At 47.4% G+C, this 14,108-nt stretch overlaps 1 protein-coding gene across 1 annotated transcript in view; it reads left to right on the top strand.

The window, feature by feature from the left end:
• Nucleotides 1-14,108, top strand: part of CARMIL3 (capping protein regulator and myosin 1 linker 3) — a 1,161,278-nt gene that overhangs the window by 1,110,272 nt on the left and 36,898 nt on the right. The window contains exon 39 of the mRNA XM_086923677.1: nucleotides 13,191-13,298. Within this exon, the coding sequence (XP_086779803.1) occupies nucleotides 13,191-13,298 (108 nt within the window). The remainder of the gene's footprint in view (nucleotides 1-13,190; nucleotides 13,299-14,108) is intronic.

Here is a 14,108-nt window from a genome sequence, read left to right as displayed (position 1 = left end):
ACCTGAAGTGCACCCGCTCCGTCCACAGACACGCCCTCGAGCTCTGGAACCTGCTCGACACCACAGCCCCAGACGTCGCCTTCCTCACGGAAACCTGGATGAACTCCTCCTCAGCGCCCGACATCGCCATCGCCATCCCAGACGGCTACAAGATCATCCGGAGGGACCGCATCAACCAGACTGGAGGAGGCATCGCCATCGTCCACAGGAACACCATCCGCATCACGACCAACACCGACGACACCCTCGCACCCGCCGAGCACCTGCACTTCCAGATCCACATCAACCCCAAGATCACCCTCAGAGGCACCCTCATCTACAGACCCCCGGGACCACGCACACAATTCAGCGAGGATATCGCCGACTTCGTCAGCCCGCACGCCCTCCCCTCCGCTGACTACATCCTCCTCGGGGACCTCAACTTCCACCTGGAGAACAACAACGACCGCAACACCACCACCCTGCTGGACAACCTCGCTAACCTCGGACTCAAGCAACTGGTGACCACCCCCACCCACTACGCCGGACACACACTCGACCCCGTCTTCTCATCCAACAAAGACATCGCCTTCAGCCACCCCACCGGGCTCCACTGGACGGACCACAGCTGCGTCCACTTCAGCTTCAGAAGGACCACGATCCACCAGCAAAAGGTTGCACGCAGAAGCTGGAGCAAGATCACAGCCGACCAGCTCGCGACTTCCCTGCGCAAGAACCCACCGACCAGCACAACGAACCCCAGCCGAGCGGCCAGCAACCTCACGAAGTGGATCAGCGACTGCGCAGACGACCTCGCCCCTCTGAAGACCCCGCCCAGCAGACCCGGCAGCAAGAAAGCCCGATGGTTTACCGACGAACTCAAGAGCTCCAAGAAGAACTGCAAAGCCCTCGAGAAAGCCTGGCGCAGAGACCCAACACCGGACAACATGACTGCCCTCAAGCTCGCCACCCGAAAACACCACCAACTGATCCACGCCACCAAGAAAACTGCATTCAAGGAACGACAGGACAACAACGCACACAACAGCAAGGAGCTCTTCAACATCGTTAAAGAGCTCTCCAACCCCAACGCCGGAAACAACGACATCACCCCTTCCCAAGACCTCTGCAACTCCCTCGCCTCCTACTTCCACAACAAGATCGCGGACATACACAACAGCTTCAGCACTCAACCGACGCACGCCACGACCGAACCACCGCCCCCCACCACCACCCTCCACGCCTGGACCCCGATCAGCACCGAAGACACCGTCCGCACGATAAACTCCATCCACTCCGGATCTCCGACCGACCCCTGCCCTCACCACGTCTTCAACAAGGCCGACGCTGTCATCGCACCCCACCTGCGGGACATCATCAACACCTCCTTCGACACCGCTACCTTCCCGGCGAGCTGGAAGCACGCCGAACTCAGCGCTCTACTAAAGAAGCCATCAGCCGACCCCACCGAACTCAAGAACTACCGCCCCATCTCACTGCTCCCGTTCCCTGCAAAAGTCATCGAGAAGACCGTCAACAAACAGCTGGCCGCCTTCCTCGAGACAAACGGATCCCTCAACCTCTCGCAGTCTGGCTTCCGGGCCAACCACAGCACCGGGACCGCCCTGATCGCAGCAACCGATGACATCCGAGCCCTGCTCCACAACGGAGAAACAGCGGCCCTCATCCTCCTGGACCTCTCCGCGGCCTTCGACACTGTCTGCCACCGTACCCTAGTACAGCGCCTCAGCGACGTCGGAATCCAGGAGAAGGCACTGGAGTGGATCATCTCCTTCCTCGCCGGAAGGACACAGAGAGTCCGCCTCCCCCCGTTCAGATCAGAAGCCACCGTAGTCATCTGCGGCGTTCCTCAAGGCTCCTCGCTCAGCCCAACCCTCTTCAACGTCTACATGAGCCCCCTCGCAGCCATCGCACGCCAGCACAACCTCAACATCATCTCCTACGCCGACAACACCCAGCTGATCCTCTCCCTCACCAACGACCCCGCCACCGCTAGAGCCAACCTACACGAAGGGATGAAAGAGGTAGCCGAATGGATGAAGAACAGCCGCCTGAAACTGAACTCAGACAAGACGGAAGTCCTCATCCTGGGATCTTCACCCTCCGCCTGGGACGACTCCTGGTGGCCCCCCGCCTTAGGCAGCGCACCCAAACCATCAGACCACGCACGCAACCTGGGCTTCATCCTGGACTCCTCCCTCTCCATGACCAGACAAGTCAACGCCGTTTCCTCGTCGTGCTTCAACATCCTGCGCATGCTACTGAAGATCTTCCGGTGGATCCCCACCGAGACCAGGAAGACGGTCACCCAGGCCCTTGTCACCAGCCGTCTGGACTACGGCAACTCCCCCTACGCCGGAACCACCGCCAAACTCCAGAAGAGACTCCAGCGGATCCAGAACGCCTCAGCACGACTCATCCTGGACATCCCCCGCCGCAACCACATCTCCGGACACCTGAGAGACCTGCACTGGCTCCCGGTCAACAAGAGAATCACCTTCCGTCTCCTCACCCACGCACACAAAGCCCTACACAACCAAGGCCCAGGATACCTCAACAGCCGCCTCAACTTCTACGCTCCCAAACGTCAGCTTCGATCGACCGGCCACGCCCTCGCTGCCGTCCCCCGCATCCGAAGAGCCACCACAGGGGGAAGGTCCTTCTCCTACCTCACCGCCAAGACTTGGAACTCCCTCCCGACCCACCTCCGCCTGACCCAGGACCACCTCGCCTTCAGGAAGCAGCTCAAGACCTGGCTGTTCGAGCAGTAGCGGACCCCCCTCCCCTAGCGCCTTGAGACCCTCCGGGTGAGTAGCGCGCTATACAAATTGATTGGAATCATCATACACTGTGTTAGTTAGGGAAAAAGAACTGAATGTAGCAGTGATTTCAAGGGAGGAGGGTTAACACCTTTGAATGTACGCTAATTTTGACAACCCTCTCCCTACGCTTATGTGAAAGTGAGAAGGTAAAACTAAAAGGGAAACAGCATTTAGGGTGCCATGTTGTTGTAATCCACTAATGTCATTGGGGACTTTTCTTTGATGTATGCTAGCGGCTAATATTTACTGACTTTGGCTATGGTACTTTAGCAATGGACAGTGACGAAATCTCCCACTAGCCTGAGTCAAATTTGAGTAAGCCAATACTTGTATGGGATGTGGTTGGAACCTTTTTGCCCTGACGTAAAACAAAGGCTAAAGGGAGATTCTTAGTAAAATGAGAGTTGGAGCATGGGGTGTAAACTCAGAGTCAAGTACACTATGAGCAAAATGGTGAGATGTTAATGTAAGATAACTGCTGGAAGCCTGAAGTGCCAAGAGTTTCCCTGAGTTCTTATGTATTTGGTGAATAAGTGTAACATGTAAGACAAAACAAAGTGGTGCTCTATTTATGCAAATAAGTAACCGTGGAAGTGCTAAATGTATTATAAGTTTGAACTACTGAAGGAGTAAACCTATCAAAAGATTTCTATAAAGCATTTCTATTTTTCTAACAAGGTCTGCTGTCTTCTTTCAGTGCATGGGCGCTGGGTTACTGTGATAAATGCGACGCAAGCATAACACGATTGCCTTTGAGATAAGTCCTTTCACTCTGTGCCAGGCTACCCTATGTGGACTGGTAACCCTAGGTCCAACATGGGATAACTATTTTAATATGTATTGTCAGCTCAACTTAAAGATTTTGAAAAGAAAAGTAGTATCATTATTAACACCCCCTTATTTATTTATTTATTTTGAAGGTTTTATATAGCGCAAACATGACACTTGTTGGTATCAGCGCACTTTACATGAGTTGAGAGTGGGAACCAAAAGGAACACAGTAATACATGATAAAGACTTGTAGTACAGTTCTCAGTTGCGTAAATGCATGTGTACAATGTTTCATGAGAATTTCCTTAAAAGCAGGGATTTTGCTTCTTTTTTAAAAGAGGTAAAAGAAAGATTCCGTCTGGTTTCAGGGGGCAGAGCGTTCTAAATCCTAGGAGCGATTCCAGAGAAGGTGCTGTTGCATGTTTTCTTTCTGGCAAAGCGTTGTGGTTTCAGTAGAAGATTGCTGGTACTTCTGGAGGATCTGTTTCCACAGGAGAGCACCAATTTATGGGCCAAGTAGCTCGATGAATTGTGATGTAAGGCTATGTAGGTCATACAAGCGATTTTTTGTTGAATTCTGGATTCGAAAGGAAGCCAGTTAAGAGCTCTAAAGTCGGGGGTAATATGACAATTTCTTTTTTAGCCCTTGAGTAGTCTAGCCGCTGAATTGAACGAGGCTCTTAAAGGGGCCGTTGGTGAACTGGGAAGACCGCATTGCTTTGCACTTCCATAGTCTAGTCTTGGGATTGCTAACGCTTGAACTGCCAGTTTGAAGCCATTTGCGGGAAGGAATGTGTTGGACCTGGCCCTTTTTGGCAGGTTCACCCCGAGACTTTTTGCTTTTTCCTATCCTGTTTCTGTGACCTGGTGTTGGTGATTTTAGGCCTCTGCGCACTTTTTCACTGTGGTACAGTATAAAGTGCGTGAGCTCTCTGTGTATGTGTGGTGAGTGACCTGCCCTCCCATAGGAATGAATGGGGAATATGTATGCCCATGGTAGTTCCTGATGTGTGGGGAGTGCAGGATCGATTTGTGCCTGGCGTGTGATTGGCTGCAGCCTGGCTCCAGGAGTGAGCCTGGGCCTGCTTGTTGGTTGACTATCTGGTTTGAGGGTCCTGAATGGGGCTGGGCTTTCCCAACACAATGCTGGCTCCACCCCCTGGGGTGCGTCTGATGTCCCTAGCCTGGCCAGTGAAAGGAATTCCCTATAACCAGTTCCAGCTGGTTCTCACACTGCTTGCACCCTGCTAGACAAAGGATTTCTCTGTATAAAAAGTAGTTGTGTCCCCTTCCAAAATGTTCTTGTTTCTGACTTGAATCCTGCCAGGGGCATGCTGCTGCATGGGCTCAGGGGAAGGCTTGCCTCCCTGCGCCCTGCCCAGCCCCTGGATACCTGATGGACCCTGTGCTGGGACCCCTCTGCTTTGCCTGGGGGGATTGGAGGACTTGTCCTGGACCCCTGATGGACTTGTCCTGGACTCCTGAAGGACTTTTTACTGGACTTGTGCTCTCCTAAAGCACCTGGGAGCGCTTTAATGTCCATAGTGCCTAGGAGCACTTTATTTTGCTCATAGCGCTTGGGGAGCGCTTTATTTGCCTTTTAGCGCTGGGAGCACTTCTCTTTCATCCCTAGCGCTGGGAGCGCTTTATTTCCTCAAACTAGCGCTGGAAGCGCTTAATTTGTAAAGGCCGGTGCCCACCCAGCATTGTCTTTCCATCGTAATTTAGCGAGGAAAATCTCCACTGCTTTCAGCAGTGCGACCCGGAGCCTGGGGGCTCGTCTGCGGGCCGCGCTGCCATTGGCTGCCCCCACAGGAAGTCAGGCAGCACGTGGGCATAGTCAGAAGACAGGAGGAAGCAGCCTGCGTTGTCCTCCCCGAGGCTCCCGAGCGAAGGGAGAGCCCCGGGAAAGGAGAAGAGTCCAGCCGGGCAGCGAGAAGAGCGGCGACGAAACGTGCAGGCGGGGCTCCTTTGTCAGAAGGAGAGCCCTGCCGCCCAGGAGACCCCCGTGGTGATCGGCACCAGAGCGACTGCTGGAGGAGTCCTGCCATCGCCGCCGCAGGACCGGGTGAGTGACGCAGTGGTTGTTCCAAAGAAGGGGGAGGCGTCGGGACACATTGCCGGTGCTCTCCCCCCCCCCCCCAGCGCTCTCCCCCCGAGTGAGGGAAATTGTCTGGTAAGAGCCTCCCAAGGCTCCCGGGGGCAGTATTTTAGTTTGAGTCCCCCGAAAGGGACTCCACCAAATTGGGGGCATCGAAGGCAGTTCTTGAGCCTGAAAGGCTCCAACGACAGGGCATTTGTTCATTCTGAGTCCCCAGAGGGGGGACTCCGGCGCAGGCGGCATTTGTGCAGAGCCCCGAAAGGCTCAAGCCGCATCTTTGTGTGTTCTGAGCCACGGAGGCTCGGGGCATTCCTTTGGTTAGAGCCACAAGCGGCTCTGGGGGCATTCTTTGCTGTAGAGCCCTGAGGCTCCCTGCCCACATGGTTGCTTTAGAGCCCCAAGAGGCTCCCGCCCATATTTGATTTACGAGCCCAGCGAGGCTCGAGGTGCCATTGTTTTTAAGAGCCAGAGAGGCTCAGGGGACATTCTATTTGCTTAGAGCCTGTGCGGCTCCAATGTTTCCCCCATCATCCTTGCTACAGCTACCCAGCACTTCGTGGGCAGCTGCACCGTTTAGGCCCCTGACTTTTGGACACAGGGCATCCTAGCCCCAACAAGGCCAGTTGGCCTAGGGACTGCCAGAAGTGGTGGCTTATGTGCGTTTTGCGCAATTGTGTGGTTTTATCTCAACTCTGAATGTGTTTTCAAGCATCATGTGATTTTGCGCTATTGACTTGTGTTCTGGCACCTCTAAATGTTTTTATACATCATGTGTCTTCCCTGTCCTTACACCTCTGAATATTTTAGGCATCATGTGTTTCTCCGGTACCTCTGAATGTGTTATTGATGCATCATGTGCCTTGTTATTACACCTCTGAATGTGTTGGTTATACATTATGTGTTTTTGCTGTGTGCTTACCTAGGTGTGTTTAGATTAGTGAGGAGATTACCTACTGTAATCTTACTGGTTTGGCCTGGATGTGATTTGTGCGCAATATGATTTTTGCTATGTTTATGATAGTAATTGCCTAAGGTGATGTTTTGCGCAATTGTGTTTTCTTGCACCTCTGAATGTGTTTTTATGCATCATGTGTTTTCCTTCCCTACACCTCTGAATGTTGTGATGCATCATGTGTAATGTGTTCTTGCTTATACCCCTAATTGTATTGTGATACTTAGGTGGTTGTTCTTTCTAGTACAGGAGGTCCTAGTGAGGTCCTGGTTCCCTGCGTGACATTCTCCTAAGGTGGTTAGGGTTGCGTAGGTGGTACTTACCTGTTACCAGTAGTTACTGGTTGTGTGCTATACTTGCTAATTTGTGCTACAGTGATTTTATATCCTATATTCTATGTTCTAGAAGTGCTATTTCTACTAAGTGCTGATTCTGACAGTGGCCCGTGTGGCCCTGTCCTGTACATAATCCCTTGTGAATATTGCCCGTGCCAGTTGGCACAATGTACATGTGTGACTTCTATCTGATGTGTTTTTACAATACAGAAGTTATTTTTATATAACCTTGTGTGGAGTTCCTTTTGTGGTGTGCCTAGGATGTTGTTGCTGGTGTGTGCTGGCGCAAATGCTTTACACATTGCCTCCGGGATAAGCCTGTCTGCTCGTGCCAAGCCACCAAGGGGGTGAGCAGGGGTTATCTTGGCGTGTGACTCCCTTGCCCTGACTAGAATGGTGGTTTCTGCCTAGCTCTGGCGTCAGCCTTAGCCAACCAGAAATAGCCAGTTCTAACATTGTTGGACAGCGGTGAGGATTAGGACTTGTGTTTGCGCAGTGCCACAGCGACAACTGGCTACATTACAAAACTCTGCATTCTAGATAGTCACATGCTTGGGATTATTGTTTATGATTTTGTTTTTCCTCAAGAGTGTCATTTTCAAATGGTGTTTCCTGCGGTTCATGCTGTCGAGTGTGCATCACAGGGTATTCACCCCTCATTCACATTCCATGGTATAGAGAATATTCTGATAGATGCGAGAGGTGGTAATAGAGAGCTTGGACTCCGACAGAAGGAAGCCCGCTGGATTTTGAATTTACGTGCTTTAGAAAAGGGTTTGAATTTTGATAATGAACTACAGTATTTCTTAGGATGAAACTTTTTATGATAACATACTGTATTGACTTCATTTTATATCATGTGTGTTCCCTGCTTGCCCATGTTGTTGTTTCTTTTGTCGGAACCTAGGAATTATATACAACTAGTTATTTGCCCATTTTATGTACTATTGACACTATTATGTACATATGTAATTATATGTGTTCGCTCGTGTTTTTATTGATTACTTGTTTTGTTTGACATATATGCTAAATGATTGTAATTGTTTTCTGATGTTATGATCCCTCCTTACTGCATGGTGGGTCTATGCATGCTCTATTTTTGCTTTATCTGATTTTATTTGTATCTTTTTACTTTGAGCACTTTAGTATGATTATTATTCTCATTGCCGATTAGCAAGACAACCTGAGCAGTATACTGTAGTCTGTGCTTTTTATGTGGTTTTTGGAGTAGTGAGTGAACAATGATATGGCATAAGAGTTTGAGATGTATTTAAACGGGTCTAGAGCATCTTGTATGTTCATTCCTAGAATCGAATAAAGTTTTGAACAAGTACCAATACAAACGTGAAACTGTGGGCGCCATTTTGGAATGGTCTAAAAATTGAGGAATACTTGGTCCTTTCTTTGTGTTTCCTTACTATGTATTTATTGAGATTGAAAGATGGCGCGGGTGCCAGATGCCGTACTCGTGCTGCCACTGTTACTTGAAATAAGAAATCTACTCGGTGAGTGTCTCGTAAGCTGTTTAATAAACTTGTTTAAAAAGTCGCTAGTTTAAAATTGCTACTCATTAACTGGTGTGATCTGTGGCTGGTCTCTTCGTTTTTTTATATAAAAAGATGACTTTTTTAACACTTAGGGCCAGATGTAGGTGAAATAGATTTACAGATTTTTAATTACCGAATTTTACCGATTCGGTAATTAAAAATCGGTAAATCTATGGGGTGGACATGTAGGTATTCCAGATGTGCTGGAATACCGATTCGGATGATTTCGGTATTTACCGATTCGGTAAATACCGAATCGGTAATGCCCATTTATTCCTATGGGCTTTGAAGCCCATAGGAATGAATGGGCATTACCGATTCGGTATTTACCGATTTTCACAAGGGTGCAGGGGGTGTCACTTTGACATCCTCTGGCACCGCAGGGGGTGTCACTTTGACACCCTCTGGCACCCCCAAAACAGGCTTGGGTGCCATGTGGCAGGCATACATGCCCTAAGGGCAGGTCTGCCTCTCACATGGCATAGGTGTGCATGCACACATGTGCATGCACACCGGAATCGGTATTTTACCATCAAATTGGATTTGATGGTAAAATACCGATTCGGTAAGGCCTCTGGGACTCTGAAGAGTCCCACCTACATCTGGGTGGCTCAGATTCTGTAAATTTACCGATTTTTTATTTTACCGAATCGGTAAAATTACTGATTCGGTAACGGCCGAAAATACCGATTTTCGGGCGTTACCGACCGACCTACATCTGGCCCTATGTCTGTTGGAAATTGACTCGAAATATGGGGAAATATGATGGAGTCGATTTGTGAAGGCTCTGACATGACAAAAACTCGGAGTTGTTATGTTAGATTGTGTTCGGTCATTAATCTTACCTTTGATTTTATTGGGTGTAGACAAGGTAAAATAATAAATGTACTGCTTAGGATTTAATATAGATGTTTTATTTTAGATTTTGTGACCGGACTTTGCCCTGACGAGGGTATCGATAATTCTTTACATTGAGGTGTGACTTCTTCGTCGAATTTATTCTGAACTCCTAATCTAGTGAGTATTACAATTGTCGTTATGACCTTTTATCTAGTGTGTTGAACTAGATAGTTTGGAGTGGTAGTTCCACTTCAAGGCTGAGGTAGATTTCACCTGGTAAATATTTTCTTTATATTATTCTGTTATGCAGTTTCTTCATTGCGCCACTTGGAATTGGTAGTCAGTGGTGTCACCAGCTTCGTAAATAGATGTGCTGGTGAGTGTGTTTGTTATTAGTATTTAATCTCATTTATATCTGGACTCACTTAAGGTTTCTTTAGGCGTCACGATTTTTTGAGGATTCTGTTTGGTTGGATACATCTTTATGTGCTATTCTCTCTTACACTTTTTTCAAGTCCTATTTGGGGTTTCTTTTTTGGAACTATTGGGCTTACCTTTGCACTTTCTTATTCCATGAATAATCTTTGGACACTGTCTTGCTCACTTCTAAGTATGTTGTATTCACTTTGAGTGTTTGTTCTTCTTTGGATCTGTTACTTTGATATATATGAGGCATTGTTACCTAGATGCTCCTGTCATTTGAGGTGATATGGATGTCACTGGGTGGGGATAAACCTTGCTCTTTCTGCACAACTTTTGAACATGTTCTACATTAACATATTCAGTTTGTAACTGTTGTCTTTGTTGTACATTCTAGCCCTGATGAAGTCTAAATGCATAAACTGCTAATTAGACGAAACAGGTGTTGGCTAGCAATCAAAAGGATGCTGTTGTGAATATTAAAGAAGAAGACTGACATTGATCTTGGAATATAATGCTTTATTTTAATTGATGATTTGTACAATGTTCATTTTTGCTCGGGATATATTGTGTTTTTCCTTGCTGATGTGATTTACTACATTATTTGGTGACGGTTAGATAGACGTCATCCCTATCCCTAGTAGCAGCCCTAATAGGTTTTATTGATTACTATTGATAATTGAGCGCATGCACACAACCTTCTATCTATTGCTTTTTCATTCAGTTACTGTGGGCCTAGGTTACAGAGCCTGCCTGATCACTTCTTTCTGAGTCAGGGTTGATGAAGAGTAATTGACAGGCAAATTTGATAATGGTGATGCATGTTCATTCTTATATGAGAGTGTATCATTATAAGCATGGCAAAATTCCCTTCTCTATTTGAATTTTCAGCTACATTATCTAACCCATATTTCATGACAGTCACATTCTTGGGACATGCTGTTCCTCAGTTTGACTAATACTACTTTCCTAGTTACTTGCATCCTACCTAATTTGAGGACTACATTTTTACAGCAGGAACCCCTCAATTGCAGCAAACAGCACAAGAAAAATAAAAATATGAAAACGGGCAACAGTGATGTGTACAATGCGGTCAGCCACCAGAGGAGCCAGGCAAACCAGTCCAAGTACCATGCCTGCACACTCATGTCTGTTTGTAAACGGTCCAATGGTTGAATTGCAAGAGTCAGAGTCCCATTATCCAGGTCATTACCTGGGATAAACGTGTAGCAGGATGCTCCGATCTTGGGACACACCCCTTCCTCCACTGCGCTCATTACGTCCAACACATATCGATGTTGCATCACCATGAGGCGAATGTCTCTTAGTTCTTCCTTGATTGAATTAAGGGTGAGCTCAGTACTGTTCATCATATTGAGCTTCAGACTGGATCTGGAGCTTTTCTGTGAGTAATACCCCTGTGCGCCTGTATGTGTGGGCATTAGGTCCACATCAGTCGTTGGCGCTGGAAACTAACTCCCAGTAACGATATAGGTGCCACCTAGGTGCACTGACGTTGGTTCTTTACTTTCCATGCCAGCCATCACTGTTCCAGAGAAGAGCTACCTCACTGTTAAGCCTGTTTTTGACATTTAGTCGACTTAACTTGAGGTTTATCTCTTGGTGTGTTGAGGATGCCCTCACACAAGTCGGGTTGTCACCGACCTGAATTTTGTTTGCTTTTGGTGTTTGGAACGTGACTGCGACACCAAAGCTGCTCTGATTGCTGGGCCATGACTCCCACGGATTTCAAGCAGCGGTCCCTGAAGCTATTGGCAGTCTGGCATGCGACTCTGCAGTGCTCAAGATCCTGGTCGATGGCATGGTCCCGAGAATGTTTGCGGAGCCCATAGTGTTCTTCGTTCCACTCAAAGTCAATGGGAAATTCAATTTAGAGGCATAGAAAGAAGAGTAAGAAGTCAAAGCATTCTTTGACTTCTCCTTATCTGTCGACTGATGGACGAGGTAAGCTCTGCACTCTAGGCCTCATTCTCCAGAACCTGCGCCTAGGGTGACTCTGCAACTTCCCTAATATCCATGGGCCATAGTGACACATGCCCAATTGAGATAGTTCTATGAGGCCATTTGCCTCATTTTTGGGTAGTCGGACCCCGTCCACTAGCCTTCAGGCCCCACAGGGTTGGAGGGAGGCCCGCCTGGTTCCGCACCGGTCGCTCCAGCCCCAGCGGGCCCATGAATACATTCCTGGATTCAGACCGGCGCCGGTCGACTCATCTTGACCTTCTCCGGTATCAGTCCTGATGCCGATACTCCAGGCACCCCCATCGTCATCCCCTACTCCGCATGGAGCCGGAGGGGTGTTGCCTGACACCGATTCCGACACCCCTGCCACCCAGATCGAGCCTGAGCCTTATTGTCATCAGCTAGGCCTCGGGTAAGGCTGGGAGGGGTCACTGGACCCTTTAGAATACCAAGACTGTAAGGAACAGAATATGGACTGGTGTGAGGGCCTGGGTGAGGCAAATGGCCTGAGTACTTATCCAAATGCTGGCTTTCCTTCCGGCCCTTCAGTGGCTACGGAGGAGGTAACTTCCTATACAATGGTGATGTGTTGGGCGGCTGAGGTCCTTGACCAAGACTAACAGAGCAGGGAACCCTGGATAGTTCCCAAGTTTTAGGTGGAGAACAGTTCCTTTGTATGGAATATTCTACAGCACTACCAATACTCCAAATCTGCTCACCTCAAATATCTGTTTTTCTAGCAGAGTTTTTAAACATAGGATTAGCAAGGTTGGTTTTCCAGAGGCACTGGACTCCAGACTTCACAAACAGACTGGAGTACTTGTTTGAAGGTTGGGGCTTGACTAAACTATTTGATGTTTACCTGGAAGCCAGCTTGGTCAGTTAATTAATCTGTGATGATCGGCTAAGGTGCTTACCCGGGATGAGGCCTAGCGATTACATCCTGTCTACAATATTAGGATTGTGTTAAGCAATATTATCTCCTGGAGACTACTTTGAACTCGTGTAGAGAAATTGGTAGGGTCAATTAGGCACCTTTAATGCAATGGCCACAGCTTCAAGCAGGATGAGGTTCAAATGAGGCCAGCACCATTCATAACCCTTCTTTCTCTTGAGAATATTTGACAGTGAGGTGCAATTAGTAACTTTTTTACCTCAAATGTTCTTAGATTTCCTTTGTAATCGGCCAGTGCTTCCAAACTCCTTCATGCAAATGATTCTCTTGCTGATAATTGTACAAGTGTTGTTTCTTCTGTATTGGTGTAAACTATAGCCTTGGTCAAGATTCAGTGCCCCATTATAAAACTGATAAGGAACTGCACCTCCCATAACTGTACTCCGACGTACACCTTACTCTGCTCCTTTTCTTAATCGTTCTAATCTTCTGCTTTACTTTCTTTTGTGTACCTTACATAACAGATTCGAATGGAGCTGGGAAAGCTCCTCCCCTAAAGCCCCAGCGTTCCCGGCGGGCACAGTCGTGTGACAAACTGGATTCAGGACGCAGCCCAGAGTCTGACAGTGGAGGTATGGTGGATGGAGCAGTTTTCCATAGAAGACTAGACTAAAGAATACAATATCAGAAGATAGTTCATAAATCAGAGATAACTTTGATTATGTAGTGTATATGAATGTATATTTCACATTTGTGCCCAATTGTGACATGTATGAAATCTATAGACATTATGCTTCACCATTGTTTAGACATGGTTTACCATACTGATTTTTAAATATTGTAAATACAAAATTAAAAATATATTTGTACATTTTTATCAGTAGGGTTGCCACCTAAATTGTGTTTCACTATTCTGGATGGTATTTCCATGCCAGTAGAGGTAAAAATATAAAGTAACAAATACATAGTAAAGAAGTCAAACGTTATAGAGTTGGCTAATCTGTTCCTAAATTATTCTAAAGCAAATAAAAACAGAACTGCCAAGCTATAAAGAAACAGAGGATTTTTCACAAACTTTAAAATCTTCTGCAGCCTTCTAGTGCCCCCTCAAGTACCTCAAAACATGTACAAATGGCTAGTATTTTTTCTCAGAATTATGGCAACCCCATGCACAGTAGGGGGTGATGCTTGTTGATGTTCCTGCAAACTTCATGGCTATAAACTCAGACTAAGTTTTATAGATGATCAATCAGTGTACTCCCTTGCATCTTTCTGGAAACTCCACCTGTCTTTCTCTCAGCACAAAAATCTGATAAAAGAAAATGGGCATTGTTACAAAACAAAGCCATATAAAAAGATTCTTTGCCTCAGGCAAAGGAAATAGGTGTTCTCCAGCACTGGATAATTTACAGATTCACATGCTCTTTGAATATTACCCTATA

Source organism: Lissotriton vulgaris, chromosome 5 (genome assembly GCF_964263255.1).
Source record: "Lissotriton vulgaris chromosome 5, aLisVul1.2, whole genome shotgun sequence".
In the NCBI taxonomy this organism is placed as follows: domain Eukaryota; kingdom Metazoa; phylum Chordata; class Amphibia; order Caudata; family Salamandridae; genus Lissotriton; species Lissotriton vulgaris.
The sequence above is the reverse complement of the archived record's forward strand: the minus strand, read 5'-3'. Positions and strand labels throughout refer to the sequence as shown.